The sequence below is a fragment of the Pieris brassicae genome, chromosome 2 (genome assembly GCF_905147105.1).
Source record: "Pieris brassicae chromosome 2, ilPieBrab1.1, whole genome shotgun sequence".
NCBI classification, from domain to species: Eukaryota; Metazoa; Arthropoda; class Insecta; order Lepidoptera; family Pieridae; genus Pieris; species Pieris brassicae.
This window is the reverse complement of record NC_059666.1, coordinates 20,059,302-20,069,260: the sequence shown is the minus strand read 5'-3', so window position 1 is coordinate 20,069,260 and position 9,959 is coordinate 20,059,302. Positions and strand designations below refer to the sequence as shown.

The 9,959-nt window shown below is 33.8% G+C and overlaps 1 protein-coding gene across 1 annotated transcript; it reads right to left on the bottom strand.

Moving 5' to 3' along the window:
- Positions 1 to 288: 288 nt before the first annotated feature.
- Positions 289 to 9,737, bottom strand: LOC123720282 (kinesin-like protein KIF20B). Its single transcript, XM_045676828.1, has 14 exons — positions 9,279 to 9,737; positions 8,952 to 9,206; positions 8,725 to 8,850; positions 8,272 to 8,385; positions 8,047 to 8,197; positions 7,336 to 7,528; positions 6,571 to 6,719; positions 6,051 to 6,180; positions 5,623 to 5,767; positions 4,615 to 4,692; positions 4,489 to 4,524; positions 4,178 to 4,262; positions 1,689 to 4,095; positions 289 to 662 (listed from the first exon to the last, which is right to left on the bottom strand). Exons 1-14 carry the CDS (start codon positions 9,624 to 9,626, stop codon positions 521 to 523), a joined length of 4,359 nt encoding a protein of 1,452 aa, XP_045532784.1. The 5' UTR covers positions 9,627 to 9,737; the 3' UTR covers positions 289 to 520.
- Between the last annotated feature and the right edge of the window lie 222 nt (positions 9,738 to 9,959).

Sequence of the window (9,959 nt, the reverse complement as noted above, 5' to 3'; positions counted from 1 at the left end):
AAATATATTTATTTGCGGGATGCAACAGTCCTTTCATGAAATGATCAATTTTCAAGTTGTTTGTTTTCGTCTTTTATGAATATATTTATCAATCGTCAACAACTAATGGCAAAAAAGGAAATTTAATTAATTAATCACTTTTAATTGCAAGGTTTGTTAAACATCACTGATGTTGACAGGTCGTTAATTCTCCCTTGTACACTACTTTGTGGACCATTTCGAGGCAAAATAATAAACACGTACTAAACATATTTTGTAATAAAACTGAATGGAAAATGACATTATTTATTTTTTGATAATAATACATAGATAATCAAGAAAGCGTGACTCGCCATAAGTGAAAAGTACACATTTGCAACTAGTTTCTTGTACACAATTGCACGCCATATTAAAAAAATTGCTCTAATTCTACAAAAAAAAAAAACTGCAGTTGACTTCGGGATTCTTGTACAGTAAGTAAAATTAACATAATTATCTCCACATGGTTACCAGTACCAAACTAGCTATGAACGTTGATTTTTCAAAGCTTTCTACGGGCTCTTGGCCGGTGATAAGAAGGTCGAGGAACGCGAATTTGCTCGCCAATGTCAATGGTCTGTGGACATGTTTCCTCAAGCGCCTCTGCTCTTGGAGTAAACAGCTTTCTTCGGCTGCGAGTTACACTAGAAAGTAATTACAAATTGATATATTGGTTTCATCCAGTTACTTCAATAGTTTTCAAGGATACCTAGACAACAAAACTTCTACCACAGGCGTAATTGCCTGTCGTCCGTAATCGGTATGAATTTGTTAAAAGAGTCACATATTATTTTATATTGCGTCGTTATGTTTTAATCCATGGAACTGTTAAATCACAATAATAATGGCCCACACGATTTGGTGGTATTTATCGGTTCATATAGATGTTTTTGTAATAAACAAATAATGACTATCTATATATATAAATGAAAGGAAGTAGGTCCTTTGGTCACGGCATCACGCGTGAACGGCTGGACCGCTAATTCTTTGTTTTGTGTTTGTTATTTTTCTTTCATAAGAGAAAGAAAAAATTAAGGAAATTGAGCGGAAAATTAGAAAATTTAAGATTACTTAACCACCATATTAATTAATCATGACTTTTGTTACGATAGGAATATTTGTTTTCAGTGCATAGCGCTTTTACAATTCTAACTTAGTATTGTCTTAGGTTAACATAGCTTTTACACATTGAAAAAAAAATATTTTTTTTAATTTAAAATTATGTAAATAATTATAAGTTTATAATAATACAAAAAGCTTCAATCCGGTTTAAAAAAATGGTTTACTTTCAATTCAAACTTTTTTCATGTAACCTTATGGCGTTTGACAGAATGCGTGCTGCAAATATCGTCAAAAATAATGTAAGAAAAATGAATATCGTTTAAAACAAATGCTTCGATCGGAGTTATTATATTAATAAAATACATATAAAATAATTACAGTCGCTAATTGTTTGTGGTATTAATCTTGAAAATCCATGTTTTTAACATGGCCAGATATATTGCCTCTTCCCATGTCGGAAAAACAACAAAACTATTTATATACGCGCCAGAAAACAAACAAAGAATGTTGTATATCATTAGTTAATTATACCAATTCGATATCAATATTCCTAGTTAAGACAGGACAACGTTTGTCGTGTCCGCTAGTAGTTGATAAAAATAACTTACGATTTGGAGGGACAGCTTTGCATGCCTAGTACTGGAGATATATTTTCTTCGTCATCTTTTATAGGCGAAGGAATATCTTCTACCAGTTTAGTTGGCGCAGGCAAATTCATAGTAACGTCACTAAATTCAGCTTGCAAATTGGCGATATTCTTAAATTTCAGTTCACTTTCTTCATTGCGCCGGCGCAGTCTAAGATTACGTTTCGGCTTTGATTCACATTTTACTTGACTTTCAAAAACCATTTCATCATTGACTTTTAATTTTTTAATCTCTTCCTGATCATTTTTATTATTTTCTAACTGAAGTTTTTCTTCTTTAATATGTTGAGTTCTGGTTTTCTTAGATTTCTGTCTTAAATTATATTTTGTTTCAGTCTCCGGTGGGGCAGCTTTCTCTTCAGCGGTGGACACCAATAAATCAAATTCGGTCACACGTGGCAAGGTAATATTCTTGTAAATATCCTCAAATGCATCTAATGTATTGTTAATAGTTACATTTGTAATTGATATGTCATTTGATATCTTCTCATTACAATCATTGTCATACTTTGAACCTTCTTTGTTCTTCTCTGTTACCTTCTCCAGTTTGGTATTATCATTTAATGGTAAAGGTACTTTAAACAAATCGGATGGTTTAGGTAAACTATTAACATTTAATGATGCATCATTAATTGAACTAGGTGATTCTGTTTTTATTTCATCTTCTAGAATGTTTGGTTTAGTCGTAGTTTCGATTTCACGACTTGTTTCGATTAACATTGAAAGGGATTTTCGATCTTTTAATTCCTTTTCGTCTGTTGTTTCGATAATATTTTCTTTTTCACTATCATTTGCTAAAACTTCCCCAACGTGAGAAACATCGACGGTACTCAGTTCACTTCTTTCGATTAACATTGAAAGGGATTTTCGATCTTTTAATTCCTTTTCGTCTTTTGTTTCGATAACAATATTTTCTTTTTCACTATCATTTGCTGAAACTTCCCCAACGTGAGAAACATCGACGGTACTCAGTTCACTTGTTTCGATTAACATTGAAAGGGATTTTCGATCTTTTAATTCCTTTTCGTCTGTTGTTTCGATAATATTTTCTTTTTCACTATCATTTGCTAAAACTTCCCCAACGTGAGAAACATCGACGGTACTCAGTTCACTTCTTTCGATTAACATTGAAAGGGATTTTCGATCTTTTAATTCCTTTTCGTCTGTTGTTTCGATAATATTTTCTTTTTCACTATCATTTGCTGTAACTTCCCCAACGTGAGAAACAACGGTACTCAGTTTACGTATGTTGTCAGTTTCGCTTTCATTTATGTTATCCTTACCTAATGGAGGAAAGCTAGGGATAGTTTTATTAATACTCGACTCTTGAGATTTTGCTCGTAAATTTTTAGGGATTTCTAAGGAATTAATATTATCTTTAGGCTCGTTATGCTTATCACTGAGAACAATTTCTGTATTACCTGGACGTGGTGATTCAAATAAATCAACAGATTCATGAGAAGCTTCAAATGCATGTTCTGGAATTTCACAGTCGAAACTTTCCTTGAATTCTGTTTCTTCGTTCCCTTTAATTGTATCTTGGTTTGCATTGAAATTCCCAGGTTTTTCATGTAGCGCAACAAATTTCTTTTTCAAAATCTTTTTAATCATACTGGGCTCATAATTGTCATTCACGTCATCTTGAACAATAGACGGTGATCTCTCATCATCTATATTAATTTTGACCAGTTCAGAATGTGTTTCACTATCATAAAAGAAACCTTTAGTGTTACAAGGTAAATTGTTACCAAATTCATTTGGCGACAAGGATTCTGCAGGATTACAATTATTTGATTCCAATTCAAATTGTTCGAACTGAGCCAACGAATCGTTTCTAGTCTTATATTTTATGCCAGTTACTTTTTTCGGAAGGGAACTACTTTTTTTAACTAGGATTTCTGGTACATCATCAACCTCATCGTCACACTGAAATCCCTCATCTATGGAAGATTCAATTGCTTTATTTGATTGGTCATTTGAAGTGACACAATATGTTCCTCTTACATCTGTTTTCTCAGGAATTACATTATCATCATTAAAAAAGAAAGAGCCTTTGTTACCCATTTTAAAACTGACAAGGTCCAAATTGCATTCTTCATTATCCAGATCATGAGATATTTTTTTTTTACATGTAGTCATTACATTCTCATTTGATTCGACACTATCATCTTTTAACGTGTCATCCAAATCCGAAACATTGTCTGTTCCATTATCATCATCCATTACTAGACTTTGTCGAAGTAATCTAGTCCTATTAATATCTTCTTTTTTAAATGTAGGTTCGAGACTTTCATTGCACAATTCGTCTTGTTCCTCTTCACTGTCGGACTCAGTTATGGATATGTGTTCGTTTGATACTTCGTCATTTCCTGTAAACGTTATTATATTAATGAAATATAAAACTATTTTTGTTTATATAAGATTATTTATACTATTTGCATAATTTATTACCATCCCTCTCTTCAATACATGCTCGTAAATGCTGAATTTCTTCTTCTGCTCTTGCACGCGCTAACTCCTCGGCCGTAATTTTTTCCTATAAAAACGTTTTATATGTATGAACTGCTGGAATAAAATATTTTTTAATTCTTTTCCCATATCAATACAATTATTAATAAACTTAAAATACAAGTTTCTCTTTCTGGGTTAGTAATGTGTCGCAGTCAGCTGCAGTGTAGGGATCTGATGCAAAAGATTTGTTTCTACCGAATTGCTTTTTTTAAATTTTTATATAATTTGGTTTGAATATGCTTTGTAAATACCTTTAATGTAGCAACTTCAGTCATAAGTTCATCGATCTGAAATAAAAACAACAACCATGTAGCATCCTAAAACCAGTTATTTCTAATTATTATTTTAATTAAAATCAGTTATTTTTAAAAAATTACCTTGATTCCTTTAGGCCCCACCATTTGTTCTTTCAAATCACTTATCAATTCCTCATATTCTTCTTTCAACTCCTCTATCTATAATCAATGTAGAGATGACAAATATATATCATTTAAAAAAAGCACGAAATTTACAACTAATACTATAATTATAATTTTATGAAGTACTGTATTGTGTCTTTCTGTAAAATTTACACTGATGAAGACAGATTACTGTTTTTTTAATATTACGGCAAGATCAGTGTTTTTCTCAAAATACTGCAATTGGACTAATTTTGTATGTATAAGATGTTGGGTATTATTATTTATTTTATTTTATTTTTTTATAAAATAGGGGGCAAACGGGCAAGAGGCTCACCTGATGTTAAGTGATACCGCCGCCCATGGATACTCTCAATGCCAGAGGGCTCGCGAGTGCGTTGCCGGCCTTTTAAGAATTTGTACGCTCTTTTCTTGAAGGACCCTAAGTCGAATTGGTTCGGAAATACTTCAGTAGGCAGCTGGTTCCACGTAGTGGTGGCGCGTGGCAAAAACTTCCTTAAAAACTAGGTGATACGGATGGTATTTTGTATTAGGCCTTGAAGTCCGATAATAAAACTCAGCTGGTGGTATTAGACCGAACAACTCCTCTGAACACTCTCCATGGTAAATGCAGTAGAAGATGCAGAGTGACCCCACATCTCTACGCAACGCCAAAGGATCGAGCCGCTCGGAGAGGGATTGGTCATCGACGATTCGAACCGCTCTTCGTTGGATACGGTCAAGTGGAAGGAGCTGGTACTGGGGAGCCCCCGCCCAGAGGTGAGAACAGTATTCCATGTGGGGCCGTATTTGCGCTTTATAGAGTTGCAAGCGGTGGCCCGGAGTGAAGTACCGTCTCGCCTTGCTGAGCACACCAAGCTTTTTGGAGGCTAATTTAGCCTTTCCCTCTGAACGTCGTTCGATATGTCAACGCCAAATATTCCGATGCTGGCTGTGGCTTCAAGAAGAGTGTTTTAATTAAAATACCTCTCTCTTAAGCGCTTCTATCTGTGGCTCATAGAACTGCCGACTGCCCTCCTTGGCCAAATTGACTATCTCCTGCATAGTGACTGCATTTGTTGCCTGTTTTTCGTCTATCAAAGCTGTCAATTCCTTATTATAGTTTTGACATCTGAAATTTAACAATATGACTACAATAAAAAACTTGTTTATGCTTTATAAACTACAATAATTTAATAAGACGATTATTTAAATCCAATATTCCCACTTAGGGATCACTCCCAGTGTTTACGAGAAGAGTCGACTGAAGAAAAATACTCCTTAAATAATTTATTATTACAAAAAGGTTTTTTTCTAATTTTTTATGTTTGTAACAAATAAACTAAAACTACTGCTATCTCCCTGATTAACATAGCCTATATTAATGTCTCAAATTGTACTATGAATTTACTCACTGTAATAATTCAAAGTTGAGTCTTTCATTACAGGACCGAAGCTTCATCAACTCGGCACATACACTGTTATTCAAGTCATGAGTGCTACTCTCAAGTGAGCTTGGGTAGTCGGAAACTGTGTTGTTTATTTCTGAAACAAAGTAAATACAAACTGTAATCAAGGGATCATAGTCTTAAGGTGCATAAAACATTTTTTTTTTAATTTTAGTGTTTTTTTTTATGACAAAAAAGGTTTATCTTAAAGTGTGCATCGATACTGGCCACCTTTAAAAAAAATTGTAATTTAATTAAAAATTCGTTTTTATTTAGCTCATGTGTATCTGTAGTATGTATCACTCAAAAGACAATGCAATTCCATCCTTTAACTCCACTCTCGGTTCAAAAAGGGTAATTTACGTAACTAATACGTTTATTTAATTGAAAAAAATAACGGTTATAATTTTTTTTTAAATCTAACATTTTAGTCTAAAAATTTGGCTTTGCCATAATATGGCTAATGATGTTTTGTCAAATAACTCACGTAAGTCCTTAGCAACAGCGGCCAATTGTAGCACGTGTCTTGTCTCGTGAGCGTATTCGGGTGAAGGGTTAAGCGTGACAACCATCGTGACCGATTCGCCGCGAGTGCCCGATAGACCCGCCCCAAGGAGACGAGTTAACTTTGACTCACTGAAATGTTCAGAAAATTAGAATACATTTTTTTTTTAAATTATAGTAACTCTATCGCTAAGCAGCAAGTATTACTATTATTTCCCTATTTTATACTTTTAGGGACAGAAATTACAGTTTAAAATCTATTTAAATAAAATAGTTTGCGGCTACAATCAATGCGATGACGTCATACCCTAAATGTTCTAACGAAGTTATTTCGGCCGCTAAGGATAAATACAACTTCTCGACGTCAGCCACTGGGCCTTGGAGTCGGCCTCTCAGTAGTAAGAGTGGTAGGTTTGAGGAAGCGCATATCCTTCCTACACAAACTCAAACGCGAATGTAACATTGTGTCAGGAGGTGGTTATCGAGATAGTAAAAATGACAAGTACTAAAACGCCATTGCGTAATAAAGAAGAAGAGTACCGAAAGGCTCGACCAATTATTGAAATGCGTCTAGTTATAACAGTCATGTTCTAACAATCTTTTCTATTAAAAGCATGTTATATTTGATTCGAATGGAGATTGAGGTTTGCAACTACAGCCCTTAATATATGTTTTGGAATCAAACATTTATATATGTTAAATCATTTACTCTATAAGAAATAGTTATATTAATATATTTAAAAATTACCGATAAGGTACAACAGCGCGGTTAGCAACGGCCTGCTTCCGTCGAAGGGAGTGCAGACATCTCTCCAGGACGTGCAATGACGTGTTAATCGCACGTGACTCCTGCATACGAGCGCCCGTGTTACGCGTACGACGCGCTCGCTCGCTTCCCGCCAAGTCGCATAGACGTACGCATGACGTCACGATACCGCCGTCTGGGCAATTATTCGATGGTAAATTTAAAAAAGGAACCACCATTTTTTTTTAATAATTTTATGGCCTGGTAACGAGACCTTTAAGCCAAGGAACAACCATGATAAATACCTATAGACAAAATAATCTTGCTAATAGTGATCATGGTACAAATATGACAATTAACACATTAGAAGAAACAATATTTTAGCATTGTGGTGGTTCAAGATAATATTAAACAAATAGTTTAATGTTAGTGTAGACCTTAGATTTGTATCAGTTGATGATTATATATATTTCTTAATAGACATTAGGTGATCAGACTTCTGAGCCCGACACACACCGCCGACTTTTTGGTCTAATGCATGTCAGTTCCCTCATGAAGTGTTCACCATACAAGCAAGTGTGCAAGATAGAACAGGTCATTATTGCACAGACACAATTCGAACAACCTCAGGGTTATGAGGTTCCCACACTATGTTGGGTCACAATGCCAAGACTGCTCTCACTCACATAATTATTAACACAAAAATTATCAAACCATTTTCAGTAAGCATAGTAATGGTGAAAATGCAGTGTGAGCGCGATGATTGTGCATGTACACCGGTCGCCGCAACTTGTAAATTATGTTTTCCAGCTACCATTACATCATATGCTTCTTCACCAGAACGGACAAAGGCTTGTGTTGCCCCCTGTACCCAGAAAAGACTTAATATATATCATACACAGGTATTTAGTATTTTATATTAAAATTGAGATATCTTACCTTTACATACACATTTCCATTTAAATCTTCCCGTATGACAAGTTTTGCCGCTCTACGATCAGACCCAGCAAGTAGATCATATATACCTTCATTGTATATTTCAATAAAGGAAACCTGGTACAATAAATGTATTACTATAAGTAAGAACAAATATTAATAATAATTAATTAAATCCCAGTAAAAATTACAAGTTGTATTGGCAAAACAGAAATTGTTAGCTCAAGGAAGTCTAGACATCTATTATAATAATTAAATATACTGTATCAACTTCCTGCTCTTTTCACACCTTTGGTTATATCCTTCATATTTATAATATTTACCTGTCTCATCTAGATAAAATCCAAGATTGAATTCTGTATTCAGTAGATAAGGGGTGGGTTAAATAAGATATCTTTAAAGCATGCTAAATAAATGCAATCCTAAGTTTTACTCTCAAAATGAATAAATACTTACCCATATATAATGCTTTGATTTTGATAAGTCCAAAACACTACCCCTTAAGTCTGTTCTTAGTTGAGAGCTCATTCTTCTATATTTATCTCTTAATGGGGCAGATAATTTTCTTAATCTCTTCACGAACTAGAATAAAAAAAAAACAATTACAAAATCTTTTCATATGGACTAACCAAAATTGTTAACACAGAATTGCTAATCATGTGATAGATAATTTTAAATCTTACCAACAGTTCATATTCTTGAGAAGAACAACTCAAAGGGTCAAAACCTCCTTCAGCAGGCTTATAAACTGGATGCATCTGGACTTCTACATTATTAAATAAATATTCTAACGACCTTGGCACTAAACCTGGAGATGCCACAGTACCCATAAGTGTGTATGTTTTCCCAGAACCTGATGCACCATAAGTAAGCAAGGTAAAACTTCGACCTTCTGGCAACTTTTTTAAATTATCCTTTACTACATGGTCAAAAATTTCCTGTAAATTTTAAAATATTAAATATATATGGTAAATAAGGTAAATGTTTATTAAAATAAAAAATAGCCTTACTTTTTGAGATATATCTTCAGGAAATATATGCGAAAAAGTGTACATTTTGGATACATTATGTTGAGTCTTTCGTCCATGGCCCGCTGTAGTTGTGTCGAGAGAGGTAATCAAATATCTATCACCTCGAACTTCGTATAAATTGCTTGGGATGGTACACGGTTTTAAACGCAAATATACTTGCACTAGTTCCGGTTCATCATATGTTGATTCTTCTTCAAATAAATCCATTAGATTAGTGCCCTTTTGTGGACGGCGTCTCATAAACGGATTAGTAATAAGTGGGGGTCGGGGTTCTATAAACGAAGGCACGTCTCGTTTGCATTCAGAATTCGAAAAAATATCTGACATAGCTACCTACATATGAAAATATTATTTTATATTTGAATGTACACTGAAAAATACACCTCTGTTTTTGTAAAAAAAACTGTCGACAAATTTAACCGTGAAATTCAAAATAACAGTCGTTGTAAATTGAAATCCAATTTTAGAATGTCGATTCTACAGAATGCTACAGAATAAAAATTGAAATATACATAAACGATTGTCAATTCCGTATAAATATGAATATGTATGTATTTTGTGTTCTTGATATTTTAATTGAGGAAACTTGTTTAATATAAGTTGTTCTTTTTACTATATTTCGTTTCATAAAAGCGGAAAATGTCACCTCTCTTTACCTTG

Excerpts from the sequence above, each read along its gene's own strand:
- LOC123720282 (XM_045676828.1), bottom strand. The coding sequence starts at position 9,626 with ATGTCAGATATTTTTTCGAATTCTGAATGCAAACGAGACGTGCCTTCG. Across the intron at positions 7,529-8,046 it reads TACTATGCTTACTGAAAATG|ACGGCGGTATCGTGACGTCA; the intron begins GTTTGATAATTT and ends ATAATTGCCCAG. Across the intron at positions 663-1,688 it reads CAAAGCTGTCCCTCCAAATC|TGTAACTCGCAGCCGAAGAA; the intron begins GTAAGTTATTTT and ends ATTACTTTCTAG.